General features: G+C 53.6%; 3 protein-coding genes across 3 annotated transcripts; 2 read left to right on the forward strand and 1 right to left on the reverse strand.

The window, feature by feature from the left end:
• Positions 1 to 3,153: 3,153 nt before the first annotated feature.
• N656DRAFT_782039 (Thioesterase/thiol ester dehydrase-isomerase) lies at positions 3,154 to 4,413 on the reverse strand. Its single transcript, XM_064815686.1, has 2 exons — positions 4,066 to 4,413; positions 3,154 to 3,996 (listed from the first exon to the last, which is right to left on the reverse strand). The coding sequence occupies exons 1-2, from the start codon at positions 4,137 to 4,139 to the stop codon at positions 3,600 to 3,602; spliced, it is 471 nt and encodes a 156-aa protein (XP_064667591.1). The 5' UTR covers positions 4,140 to 4,413; the 3' UTR covers positions 3,154 to 3,599.
• A 158-nt stretch (positions 4,414 to 4,571) lies between these two features.
• N656DRAFT_831001 (pseudouridine synthase) lies at positions 4,572 to 6,005 on the forward strand (the record flags this gene model as incomplete). Its single annotated transcript, XM_064818617.1, has 1 exon — positions 4,572 to 6,005. One exon carries the CDS (start codon positions 4,572 to 4,574, stop codon positions 6,003 to 6,005), a length of 1,434 nt encoding a protein of 477 aa, XP_064667592.1.
• Positions 6,006 to 7,690: 1,685 nt separating this feature from the next.
• On the forward strand, positions 7,691 to 9,011 carry N656DRAFT_293260 (uncharacterized protein). The gene is made up of 3 exons (XM_064809154.1): positions 7,691 to 7,989; positions 8,118 to 8,390; positions 8,457 to 9,011. Exons 1-3 carry the CDS (start codon positions 7,908 to 7,910, stop codon positions 8,951 to 8,953), a joined length of 852 nt encoding a protein of 283 aa, XP_064667593.1. The 5' UTR covers positions 7,691 to 7,907; the 3' UTR covers positions 8,954 to 9,011.
• The last annotated feature ends 3,408 nt before the right edge of the window (positions 9,012 to 12,419 follow it).

Below are 12,419 nucleotides of genomic sequence, written 5' to 3' on the forward strand. Positions count from 1 at the left end.
GATTTGAGCCTACTTGAGCGATTGGGCTAGAATTGAGCAATTAGTTAATTAAGTTAAGTGCGTTGTATGCGCTGACTAAGATGCGTTATATAAGCTTTGCTTCACCCCTATGTGCCGTAGATTGAGCTTGCGCTAGGCATGTTAGGGTATTTTTAAAGCGAAGCTTCAATGACGAGCTTATGTAAGTAGGTTTTCCCACGGCGTAAGCAAAGGCATTACAGAGGTTGGGGCCAAAAGTCTTCATCCCACCTAGCTCGGGCCAAGCCGCTCAATGTACGATGAGCTGAAAAACGCATATTTACACTGTATTTCATTTAGGATTAGCGGTTGCTCTCCATCTTCAGTGATTGGGTATCGCCTATAAAGTCCCTAGTCCAAGGACTTGTGCACTATGCCTACAGAGATTAGTCGCTAGTGGCTGACATAGGCTGTGCGAGCTTTACTGTGTCCACGTCTTGGCAGTCTTGGCTTTCTAGAGAGGATGAAGACTTTTGGCTCTAACCTTTGTAGCTTCGCTTCTAGGTATTACAGAGCCTTTTTGCTAGAGGTTTCTGCAGCTCTCATTGGTCGGCGGCATCTTCATGCCAAGACGAGCAGCAATTGGTCGCCACAGGTCAAAACCGGTAGCAATTGGTCGCTACAGATTTAGTGTCTTGGCTGCATGCACCGCTATAGCATCGCTGCTATATATCCTACGCCTGAAAATAGCTGCAATTGACATCTATATAGTGCTGTTAGGATGTCACCTAGAGGACTGAGTGCTATAGGTAGAGCGCTGTAAGCAGAGCGCCCAGGCCGTAGGCAGAGCGCCATAGGCAAAAAAAGCGGGGGGCCCTAAGGGGCGCAGCCCCCTGGAAATATAGGGCATCAACCTTCTAAACCTCAAATATTATCGGCACCGACGGTCCGGGCATTGTAGTGGCCGACCGCTAGGCTAGGCCGGCTTTCAGTTATATAAATCGGAGCTCCCTATACACCTTAGATTCAAGCTGGGTTATGAATTGAGTACAGATACCAACAGTAGAGTTGACGATATTAGCCATTGCAAGCGCAGTTGTAGGGCAGAAGTAGGCAGATTTGCCTGTACCTAGGTGGAAATGTGGCTTACTGGCTCACTGGTGGGGCTGACTAACTGGCTTCGCTTCATCCCTATGTGCCGCAGAGAGAGCTTGCGCTGGGCATGTTAGGATATTTTAGATTTTCTAGTAGGCAGTTAGAGTTGAAAATGCCATTGACATCTAGGAAGACCTATGCTGTAGCATCCCTGAAAGGCAGGGTCGACGAGGGGTGCTTCCGTGGGTGCTTCCGTGGGTGCTTCTGTGGGTGCTTCCATAGGTTCGTGCAGCAGTGTCTCTCACGCAAGGCAGGACATTCTCCAATTCCACAGGGCCGACTCTGCTTACCTTTGTATAGTTTCGATAACCCCACGCACAACTCTCCACCTCCCTGGCGCCGAGATATGCTCGAACTCGCCGAAGTCTTGGGCTTTTTTAGAGATGCTACGTCTCCAGCTGTGGCGAGCTTTACACTGCGATCCCGGTGGTTGATGAAGAGGATAGGGATACGCTCTCGAAGACAAGAAAAAATTTTGGTCTTTCAGCAGCGCCTTCATGGTCATATGTGGCATAGGCGCCCTTTTTTTCCCTGGCAAACTCCTCCTCCTGGGCAGGGAGGCTTGATCGGCTTCGGACCCCCTTTCTTCAAGGAGAATTGACCTATTCAAAGACAATGATACGTTTTCCCAGAGGCCAATTCCCGTCGGTGCCACGGCCGCTTACTTCAGCGCTTCAGATGACATCTTCTCCAACCGCCTGCACGTGCAGAATGATGACTTGGCCAGCATAAAAGCAAGGCTATCGACTGACAACCATTGGCTGGTTCCTATTTGGACGTCTCCCAGTTTACTAAACTATTGGTTATACATCCTCCAGCTATGGCGAGACAACCGGATAGATGACCAAAGAGCCTTATCCGAGTTGCGGGATAACATCATTCCAACATACCTTTTTAGTTTCATCGCGTTTGCACACCTTTCGTCCACTTCATTGCAATCCGAAGGGGGGAGGGGGGGGGGGGGGGGGGGGGTTATGTTGTCGAATCATCCCACCTCATTGCGTTTTTCTCATTCCGCTCCTCCCAGTCACCCACATCCCCCATGGCATATCGCCAGGGTGGCTAGCCTATCGGCAGAGGATACCTGGGAATGGCCCTTCCTTGACGCGGGCGCCCTTGGACTCGTCGTTTACAAAAAACCTTTCCCCAACTCCCCCGTTCTCAGAGCCTATGTCTTGGAGATGGACATAATGGCCCTAGAGCAGACTTCAATTAACGTCAGGGATGGCAAGTGGCTGCTTCGACTCGACTTGTTGGAATCGTAGCAAACCTCGGAGATTTTGTCTTCGACTGTCATTTGCTACTTCATACGCCTGAGTTAAACCCATGGTCGAGCGACGTTTTGTGCTGCCACAGGGTTTGACCACCGGTGGGCTGGATCGTAACATGTTCAGCAATCTCGCTAGGAGCCACACTCGCCCTTCACCTCCTTGACAAAAAGTGAAAGTTATGGCCAAATACGAACCGTCACCTCGCGACAGCCGACTGGGGACCTCGCTTTACCCCCGATCTGACGGCTGTCGCTGTGGTTCTAGAGGTATTGATTTTGCTCACTGGACGGATCTCGGTCAGCCAGATTGTGCTTGAGCGTCTCCTCAAACACAACTTAGCCCTAGTCGTCTCAGTTGTAGTTACGGGCATCTCAGCTCTAGGATCAGCGTGGAGGCCACTTTCGCTGACAGCTCGTAACCCAAACAGAAATGCTAGGTACACAAGATCACTCCCTGGCTGGCGTTGATTTTGGTATTCACCTACTCCATTCTTGCCTTTCCCTTGCAGATCTTTCTCGACATGGAAGAGTACGCTGATTTGGCTTTGGAATATGCGTTTCCCTGAAACTGCAGGTGGCAGGTCCCCAGTCCCTCGTGGTCAAAATGGTGGGGTCTGTGAAGTGAGGATCGATGCCTACAGTACCTTCAAGTTTCAATTGCAGAATACCCAAACCAAGGTGTATGCAGAGACAAGTACAGGGAGGTAATTCAGAGAGTCACTTCGGCATACTACTAGTAGCAGTCTTCTGCCCGTACCACAGTATTACAAAGCGTAGTAGCTCATTGGCTAGTCGTCTTTCAACTTGTCGTGTGCGGACACTGCATCCTTCGAAGGAGGCAGTCCGCGGAGCTTCCTGTCAACACCATCTGCAGGTGCGCCGCAGTAACGGTGTAACTGGCCACAAGAATGGTGGGTCAGAAGCGGCATGTGAAGGAGATGGGAGTTGAGATGGTCAGAAACAGGGATTACAAGTAAACAAATCCCCCTCCCCCTACTTTCACCCCCGATGGGCAGTGTAGCCGGGTTGTAGGAGGGGACGACCGCTTTAGGCAAGAAAGGCCCCCAGTTCAATTCCCTTCGATCTCCCCAAAGTTTAAGGTTATATAGCATTAGCCTTTGGGCCAAGTTTGCCACGCATACTACTTCTGTGTGAAAGGGATGAAATGGGAAATGACCTCTCTGGACAAGGTATCTGTGCAGGTGCTTCAGTTGTGCTATAGCTTGCTTGTATGGTTCTCAACCAAGATCTTTTCCAACCCTCGTCGCAAGGTAGGACTCATGCCATTGGCATTCGGTCTCCCTGTGGCTCGATCGACAAAGACCTGGACGAACTCGCCCACAGACTTGGCAGCCTCCTGACCCTTCTCAAAAAGGGCTATCTCGTAAGTGACGCTAGAATTGCCAATCTTGTTGACACGCAGGGCCAATTCAGCGCAAGCAGGAAACGAGATGGACGCAAAGTAGTCGTTGTGGGAGTGAACTACCATGCCATATTGTGGCGATGCTGGAGGATTGAGTCCGCAGTGCTCAATCAAGTATGTGTTGATGATGGAGTCGTAGAGAAAGTTGTAAATAGAGTTGTTCATGTGATCATACATGTCATTGTCGCTCCTGCCCGCTATGGTCAACTAGGTCCATTCCCATGCATTTGTTTACCTGGTACTTAGGGTTGTTTCTCACCATCTGGTTCTGTACTCCAGAATATAGCGATAATCGGCCCTGGTCCGGCTCTTTAGCCGGTTAATGCCCGTCATCTGGGAGGTATAAGAACGGAGTCGTTTTGTAACACACTCGCTGAGCTACAGACAACAAGGCAAACAGATAGGAGATGTGATGGAAGTGCCCTGTCTCGTACAGACGGATGGAGCGAGGCAGGTCTGAAGAGAGTAGATAAGACGACGACGGGAATGCCGAGGCTATCCGTCGGTACCTTGCAGTCGGGAAGTGGGGATCGGGAACCCAGACAATCCAATGGCTGGCTGCATGGCAGTGCATCGTTATTGCCGGCTCCCACCGCCCATTTTGTGCCTGATTCCTCGCAAACACCAACAAACAACGAAGCTGACGGCAACCCTCCCGATCGCCGCTGTTGACATCGATACATTTGAAAAGCGCTTGCCTCGGTGCAGTTATCGAAGCTGGCTGCGTTAAGGGCACTTTCTGCGTTCAGTGCGCTGCGCCAGCAAATGGCGTCTGCTCTTGGTCGTTTTGCTGTGCCGGCCACCACAACGAGCACCACAACAGGCACTACAACAACGACGCACCCCTCCTCGGACAAGACCGAGACTGCACAGCAAGAACAGGCTTCAATCCTTCCACTGCCGGCACCCAGAGAGCCCTGGCCGCGGCCATACTATATCAAGGACGGTCTACGTCGCGTCACTCCGTATTTCTACACGTACAACACGTGGTGCAAGGAGCGATGGCGAGGTCTCCAGCTGATCGAAATCTTTGAGAGCGAATTCAGGGATCGACCAATCGAGTATTACCGCGCCGCCATGGAATCCGGCCAGATTTGCGTTAATGGCAAGGTCGTGGGTCCGCACTACGTTCTCAAAAACGGCGACCTCGTGTCCCACACAGCCCACCGCCACGAGCCGCCAGTCACTGCGGAGCCCATCGCCGTCATTCACGAGGATGATGACATGGTTGTTATAAACAAGCCTTCCGGGGTGCCCGTCCATCCCGCCGGTCGCTACAACTTCAACTCGGTCGTCGAGATCATGAAAGCCGAGAGGGGCCCCAACTTCGCACCACACCCTTGCAACAGGCTGGACAGGTTGACGAGCGGCATCATGTTCATCGCCAAAAACCCCAAGGGAGCCGATCGTCTGGGCGCCCAGATTTTTCAGCGCAGCGTGCGAAAAGAGTACCTAGCTCGAGTCGTCGGCCGCTTCCCTGACGGCGAGGTGGTGTGCGATCAGCCCATCCTCCAGATCTCACCCAAACTCGGCCTGAACCGCGTGCGAGCCAACGGGAAGGCTGCCAGGACCGTTTTCAAACGTCTGGCTTACTACCCCCCGTCCCAAAAACGAGACGACGAGCCCGCCGCGGCCGGACAGCCGCCTGATGCAGCCACGCAGCGAGAGGACGGTCGGTCCAGGGCAGATGAGGGCTACTCAATTGTTCGATGTTTGCCCTTGACAGGCAGGACACACCAGCTCCGCGTCCATTTACAGTTCCTTGGGCACCCGATCCAGAACGACCCCATTTACGCCAACCGAGGTGTCTGGGGCATTGATCTAGGCTCCAACGATCCCGATGCGAGCAGGAACAGTGACGAGGACATCATCGCTCGCCTCTCGCGCATGGGCAAAGACCAGGTTGCAGATGCGGTTGCCTACTACGACGAGATGGTTGAGGATTACCACAAGAAGAAGGCTGAAAAAATGTCGGGCGAGGTCTGCAGCGTCTGCAAAACCCCTCTTTATACCGACCCTGGACAGCATGAGCTCTCCCTCTGGCTCCACAGCCTCCGCTACGAGGACACCGAAGGTGCATGGAGCTATACCAGTCCGTTGCCCGCTTGGGCCTTGCCGCCAGAAGGGACAAGTGGCCCGACTAAGGTTGGAGGCATGGAGGATCTCCTGAGCGCCGCGAGAACCAGCCAGGTTGAGTGAATGGCCGCCTGTCCCCGTTGTGTGCGGGGATCGAAGAGCTTCTGGTCAAACCCTCGAGTTTGCAAGGTCCCGCTCAACCAATCTTCGTTCTTCAAGCGAGCTGAAGAGGAACTCGGATATTCCTTGAACCCAAGCTGTGTGCGTCTGCTTTCATATAAGCTTCTGCCTGCCCTCGCCCTGATGTTGGTCAACACGGCGGCGGGCTGTTGCAGGCAGAGTGGACGCTAACTTGCCGCGTGAAGGCTCACTTGAGAAACGGATCCAATTGCCCGGATTTGCTCGGCCCGGTACTCTGCTAAAGGGGACAGCTTTTAGGTCAAGCGACTACACGGCTAGTGGTTTGTCTCAAGGGCGAGTTCGAAACGAGCGACTGCGGGGAAATTAGGATAGGAAAATGCGTCCCAGCAACCCCTGCGGGATAACGCTCGTCGAGACCGTACTACAGCGGCAAACCCCGCCCACTTCCCCGTATGTCACCGCTTCGACCTCACTATGTATGCATCTACCGAGCCGGAGACAAGCAGTAGCCCACCGCCAATCCCAGGACCTAGCGTCTCCCGCAATGACAGCTCCACAGTCTGCTCTTGTGGTGTGGGTTTCGTGTCCGTCAAGCTCCTGTGGAGGACTGCATTTTACGATTCGCGCCGACGACTGTATGGGCCAGACAAAGTGCAGCTCTGCCAACTTTTGTGTGTTCATGCGCCGCTATGCTAGGTGATGATATCCAGAACGCACATCGCACAAGACAACGTTGTCCTGGTTTGGTTCATGGTACAGCATGCCGAGGAGCCTTCCCTGACGGGTAGCCGCTGAACCATATACCGGTAGCTTACCTAGTCATCCCCATGTGATGTTCAGCAGCGGCAGCGCTGGCTAATCTAGACAATTCCAATGTTTCAGAGACCCCTACCATCACGTCTTCAGCATGGTCTACCACCTGTAACGTCGCCAGGAGTTGGCTGCACCGAGCAGAATATTAGAAAAAGGATATGCACCTGACGGGGTCTGGCCGAGCTGCAGCACCAGTCTTTACCGGGGCTGTGCACTTTCTACACAATCTCTGCGTGTGGTGGTTTCGCAAAACGTGCAGTGGATCCACGCGGTCGCCGAGCATGACCGGTCCATCGAGAAAGCAAGGTAAGTGCTTCTCTAGGTGGTGGCAATATGCGGATCTTGTGTCCTGAAAGTTGCTCGAGCCCCTCTGTTTCGGCGGCATTCCAAGACGCGATTGAACCCCCCCCAACACAAAAGCTTTCGCTGCAGTGTGACGACACCTGCGCTTGAGCGGGATCGCCGGAGCTTATACAGGCAATGTGGAGACCACCAGTCCACCAAGACCACCAAGACCACAATTCAGGCCAATCTTCGTTCCGGACCAGAAAGACCGTTATGGCCGGGCACCCTCTCGGAAAATTTTGCTATTCGCCTCCAATTATGTGGCTTCACGTCTTGCGGCTGGGACTGTTGAATCTCGACAGACGACATCCCGAGCCGACAGGGATGAGTGGCAGAAGAGAATGGAGCGAGCAACGGGCTGTTGATGGTCTGCGTCTGCGCGGCCTGGCTTGACAGCTGGCATCCAGGACCAGATTCTCCACAAAGTGTGGGTTGTCTATCCAGAACGAGGGTCGATCTCAGCCCTGAGGAACCATGAGGCGGGCCCTGATGGATTGCTCTGCATTGTATTTTCTCTGTGGCTCCGGAACTTGCCCGGACGATACAGATTTCCCTATTTCTATACACAATGGTCCTCCGAGTGAGCGGTGCTTCGTCATAATTAACATCTCAACCCGTGTCCCGCGTCTCTCAAGCCCGCTGTCGCCTTGGTGTCGTAATCTCATATTCACCGCTCTCACTCTCAGTTGGTGAACGGGTGTTGCGGATACGAACAACACTTTCACAATGGCACCATCCCCTATCACGCGGTGCTCTTCCACAGAGGCTTCCCTCTCCACAGAGGTGTCTAAACCCGGCAGAAGGAAAGGTGCGTCGTATCGCTCAACCCACGGCTTGATGCAGTTCGATCATGCCACTTCACCGTGCTGCTATCCATATATTTTCCTCACATCGCCTGCTTTTCATCGCCTGTTCTGACAGGAAATCCCGTACCAGGCGCGAGGACGGTGTCAAATATGAACCCGATCCAACTGGCGAAGAAACGCGCCAACGACCGGGAGGCGCAGCGCAACATCCGACAGCGCAACAAGGAGCTCATCGGGCGCTTAACGGAGCAAAACGGCTACTTGACGGAGCAGCTAGAGAGCAAGGAAAATCAGGTCCAGCAGCTGCTCTCTCTCAAAAAGGCGCTTGAGCGGGAGCTGGCAACCCTGAGAGAGGCGCTCTCACTGTCCTCGTCGGATCGCGCCGCTTGTCAGGCGTCAACAGGTATGCCTTTGCCGCCCCTCTACGACGAGCTTCGGCATGGCTGTCTAATGCAGTCCGGTGGTGCAGGCTTCGACGTCGAGAGGTTACCGGCTGCTGCTGCTACTGGCCACCATTCACCCGTGGCCAGCCGGCCGCCGTCCTTTGGAAGCCCGGGCGAATACACCACGGCAGCGGCAGCGACGAGTGCGAGTCCCTTTGTGCCCTCGTACCTCCCAACCCCGGAACCGTGCGACGCGTGGCCCTCGGTGATACCCATGACGTCCGCAGTCACGGTGCCTTCGGCCGTGTCCAGCCCGGGGGCCTCGCCGTCCGCCGGTCATCCCGGAACCGACGACTACGGATCCGGCTTTATGCCCACCAGCGTACCGCCGCCGCCCGTCATCAACGGGTCTGTTATACCCAGCGCCGCGTCGTTATCCTATCGTCTGCATGCCGCCAAGATGGGGTATGGAGAGCTCGATACCGACCAAGGCTACACAAGCCACAACGTCCCGCAGTCACCACCTCCGTACCACGCGATGCAGCACCAGTCATGGGCTGTCTACCAACAGTCGGGATTCTAGGAGCTGCCGCCTCACGCTGCTTACGACGTATGAGAGGCTTCTTTGAGAAGAAGGTTGGACAACGGCCCATTACAGGCCGCAAAGGACGGTGTTATTTGGTTGCTTTTAGATAAGATTATTTGCATGTCATGACGGCGTCTATCATCATCGATCGTTTGGAATGCGGAGTTTCATCGGCGCAGGAAACAGCCCGGTTACAGGTTACGGCGATGAAAGAAACCGGCTGGGCAAAGGAAGTGCTCTGGGCATGGGTTCGGTTATGGTCGGAGTGTACGGATGGATTGGCAGGACAGGTTGCATTACGGTATACACTCATCAATACCCTGAACCGGCAGCGAGAGGGGCGCGAGCAACGCCAGGGGAAAACGGGGTTGTGGGTATACACATATCGATGGCCGGTTGGCTTGAAAATGGGGGTGAGAATCTGCATCGGCGAGGCGATGGGCCAAAAGAGATCCGAGCACTCTAGGGGCTTACAGTGAGCAAGAGGGTGAATGCGGCAATTTCACAGCAGTTTGGTGTGGTGTTTAGCAGCATGAATTTGGTATGTATGCTGCAAGACCTTCCCCAACGCCGGGCATCCTATCCGGTGGGCGGTGCTAGCTAGGAAATGCCCGGAATGGCCAGAGAGAATGGAGCCTGGAACTGCCCCTTCTGACTGCAGGCTTGTCGCCGTGTGGAATGGCCGGTTAGGAACTCATTACACAATGGGTTAAGCCCGGAATTCATGGTGACCGCAGCATGTCTGTCAATTCGCTCAGTGTGGAACTGACAGCATTCCCCTCCTGGCAAATGACAGCTTTCCAATGGGCAAATCAACGTATGAAGATGCCGGGACAGCCGTGCTTCGACTAGAAGGCGTCAACGCACTCATCACCAGACCCGCTCCGCTAGAGCGATCCATTGTATGTACATACTGTACATGGCTGTGCGCAGAAACCCATGGCCCTTCTCAAGTCATTTCCACAGCAGATCTTCTTTTTTCATTATGACAGGTGAGGTAGAGTTGGGCTGTGTGTATGTTTGTGGATATTCTCCTGCATTAGTGCTGCGCAGATCATCAACGGTACTTGCAGCGCACACTACGGTAGAGCGTGCGATGTAACTAAATCTCCGGAAAACAAACCTGCTACACTTGGCAAAGTCGATCTCTACTTTCAGGGTTGTAGTGGAGGGTGGATGGAGAGGTTTCTGGGGCATGTGTTTCCTGATGATCTCACCGCGTACTTGATTTGAGCCAATCACGATATTTGCTACCAGTCGAGCCAGAACGGAGTCTTCCGGGTTGCTTGGCATTGCTCTGGAAGGTATTGGTGAGGGCTCACCTGCATGCTTCGCCTCTCGCGTTTTAGCTTAGTATGTAGCGGCATGGGGAACCTGGGGCGAAGTGGACGGCGTCCTTTCACCCGCAGCCGTTGGCCTGCGGAGCCTGCTAGCGCGCAGTCTCGAGAGGAAGACCTGGTTTCCGATGAGCACGCTGTTTCAGCCGGATTTCTCTTATTGGATTGCTGGTTGGTCAATCATACTTGATTCCTCGAGTGCCGAAGGGAGGGGGAAGCGTCAGCATCCACACCAGGGAATGGCGACATCTAGAGCGAATGGATGGCGGAGAGGGAAGTCGGTTTTCCTTCGGAGAAGCGCAACCATCCGATGCCATGCCACCGTAGTACTCACCATTAACAGTCGCCCCAACAGATCGAGCTCAAGGGCCTGGATGGGGGGTAGGTAAGAGGTTGACCATACTGGATATGACGGCCGCTTATACTACCTACGGCTGGCTGCCTAGGACAGCAAAAAGTCCGAGGATAGGGAAGCCCGGGTGTCAGGCCGCGAACCCGTGGAAGCAAGCGTAAACGGCCGATTGTGAGATTCTGGGCCCGGTCGTGGTTACCGGAGCGGATGGCGAGGTGACGTCGCCGAATTGGACCCACTGGCACGGCGATGAGCCTTCCCATCATCCCGAGCGCCGTGGCGAAACCATCCGATGGGAATTTCCGTAGCAAAATGTCCTTCCTCTGCGTGGCGGTCAACGAGAGGAACCGTGATTGAGATTCAGGAGGTTATGATTCTGAACAGGCGCCCATCTCAACCGGAACATGGCCCCGAAGTTCTCGGGATTGGGTAGCGGTTGACCTCACACACTCCAGCCACAATAGAAAACTCCGCAAAGTCGACGCACTTGGATAAGTGAGTTTCGTGGCGAATGCATACCGCATAGATTGAAAAATCGGCGAGGTCGCGTTATCGGTCGCCTCACAGGCAGAATGTGCTCATGAAGAAGGCGATTTTGGTGCTAAAGGGCGTGATCAGAATGGTCAGTCCTCTTGGTTAGTTTTCCAGCTGTGATGCTAAGCAGCTGAGAGGTATGCGCCAAGACGGAAAATACCGCTACCTAATGTTACCGGTACCGGAGCTAAACCTCAAAGCATGGGAACTTGGAAGGCACACATCAGCGATGCGGAAGCCGCCGCTGTGGCGTGTGGCGCCTGCGCTCGGGTTATGGGCTACATTATGTGGGGCTTTCAGGTATCGGTCAATGAGCCGAATCAATTGGGGGTTGCTCAATGTTCTGAGACGGCGACACTAACCCCTAATCCCTATGGCCCTAATAACCTCAAATCCAAGGGATTTCATTCGACACTGGTCAAGCTTGATATTACAGTGGTAGGCAGGTGCCCACTACCTCAAACCCAAGGGATTTCATTCGACACTGGTCAAGCTTGATATTACAGTGGTAGGCAGGTGCCCACTTCCACAAGTAGATTAGTGCACCCTGGCAAGTGATACTGGCAACGTACGCAAAGTTGCCAGGACTTCTCCTCGATCATCGTTCAATCAATTCAACCAATTCTTTTGGGCAACCCGATCAGGATCTTTGCCCGAAACCAACTCCTGATCTTCGGGAACAGGCTCGACACTATACAACAACTGTTCGAATCGTCCGGCCCGAAGGTGCTGAGCGTCATCTTATTGCTTTTTGGACTACTTGGACTTGCAGATTGTGTTCTGGCTGTGGATCGAACTTGGGCCCTCAGTTGGAGACTTGAGAGTAATGGCTATGCAACTACCACTTCACTTGACTTCACCAGGTACTACTACCCGTGGGGGTTGAAAATTAGGAAAGGGGTTTGCCCTTATGTACCTATGTTTCTTCGTTCTGTATCTGCCAATTCACCATAAGGTTCCTAGGCTTTCTATGAGATTGCGATGGATGATGCCATCGCTTACTTGCTCACTTTCAGCCATGATGCGAGCTTCTCGTAGTTGCACTTCTAGGGTCGGTTCTCCCCGTCTTCATTCCGCCGTCAAACGGTCATGGAATCCTACAAGCTCTGGTTTTGCCTCCATCAATTCTCGTTGCTGTGCATACAACTAGACAATGTCCGTCTAAAACCCAGCTTTGACAACAAACACATAGCAAAGCGTTACCCCGCCCACTGCCCTGAAAATTCTACGTATGTGCAGT

Source organism: Canariomyces notabilis (genome assembly GCF_033297395.1).
Source record: "Canariomyces notabilis strain CBS 508.74 unplaced genomic scaffold N656scaffold_21, whole genome shotgun sequence".
Lineage (NCBI taxonomy): Eukaryota > Fungi > Ascomycota > Sordariomycetes > Sordariales > Chaetomiaceae > Canariomyces > Canariomyces notabilis.

Excerpts from the sequence above, each read along its gene's own strand:
- N656DRAFT_782039 (XM_064815686.1), bottom strand. The coding sequence starts at position 4,139 with ATGACGGGCATTAACCGGCTAAAGAGCCGGACCAGGGCCGATTATCGC. Across the intron at positions 3,997-4,065 it reads CTGGAGTACAGAACCAGATG|GAGCGACAATGACATGTATG; the intron begins GTGAGAAACAAC and ends CATAGCGGGCAG.
- N656DRAFT_293260 (XM_064809154.1), top strand. The coding sequence starts at position 7,908 with ATGGCACCATCCCCTATCACGCGGTGCTCTTCCACAGAGGCTTCCCTC. Across the intron at positions 7,990-8,117 it reads TAAACCCGGCAGAAGGAAAG|GCGCGAGGACGGTGTCAAAT; the intron begins GTGCGTCGTATC and ends ATCCCGTACCAG. Across the intron at positions 8,391-8,456 it reads CGCTTGTCAGGCGTCAACAG|GCTTCGACGTCGAGAGGTTA; the intron begins GTATGCCTTTGC and ends CCGGTGGTGCAG.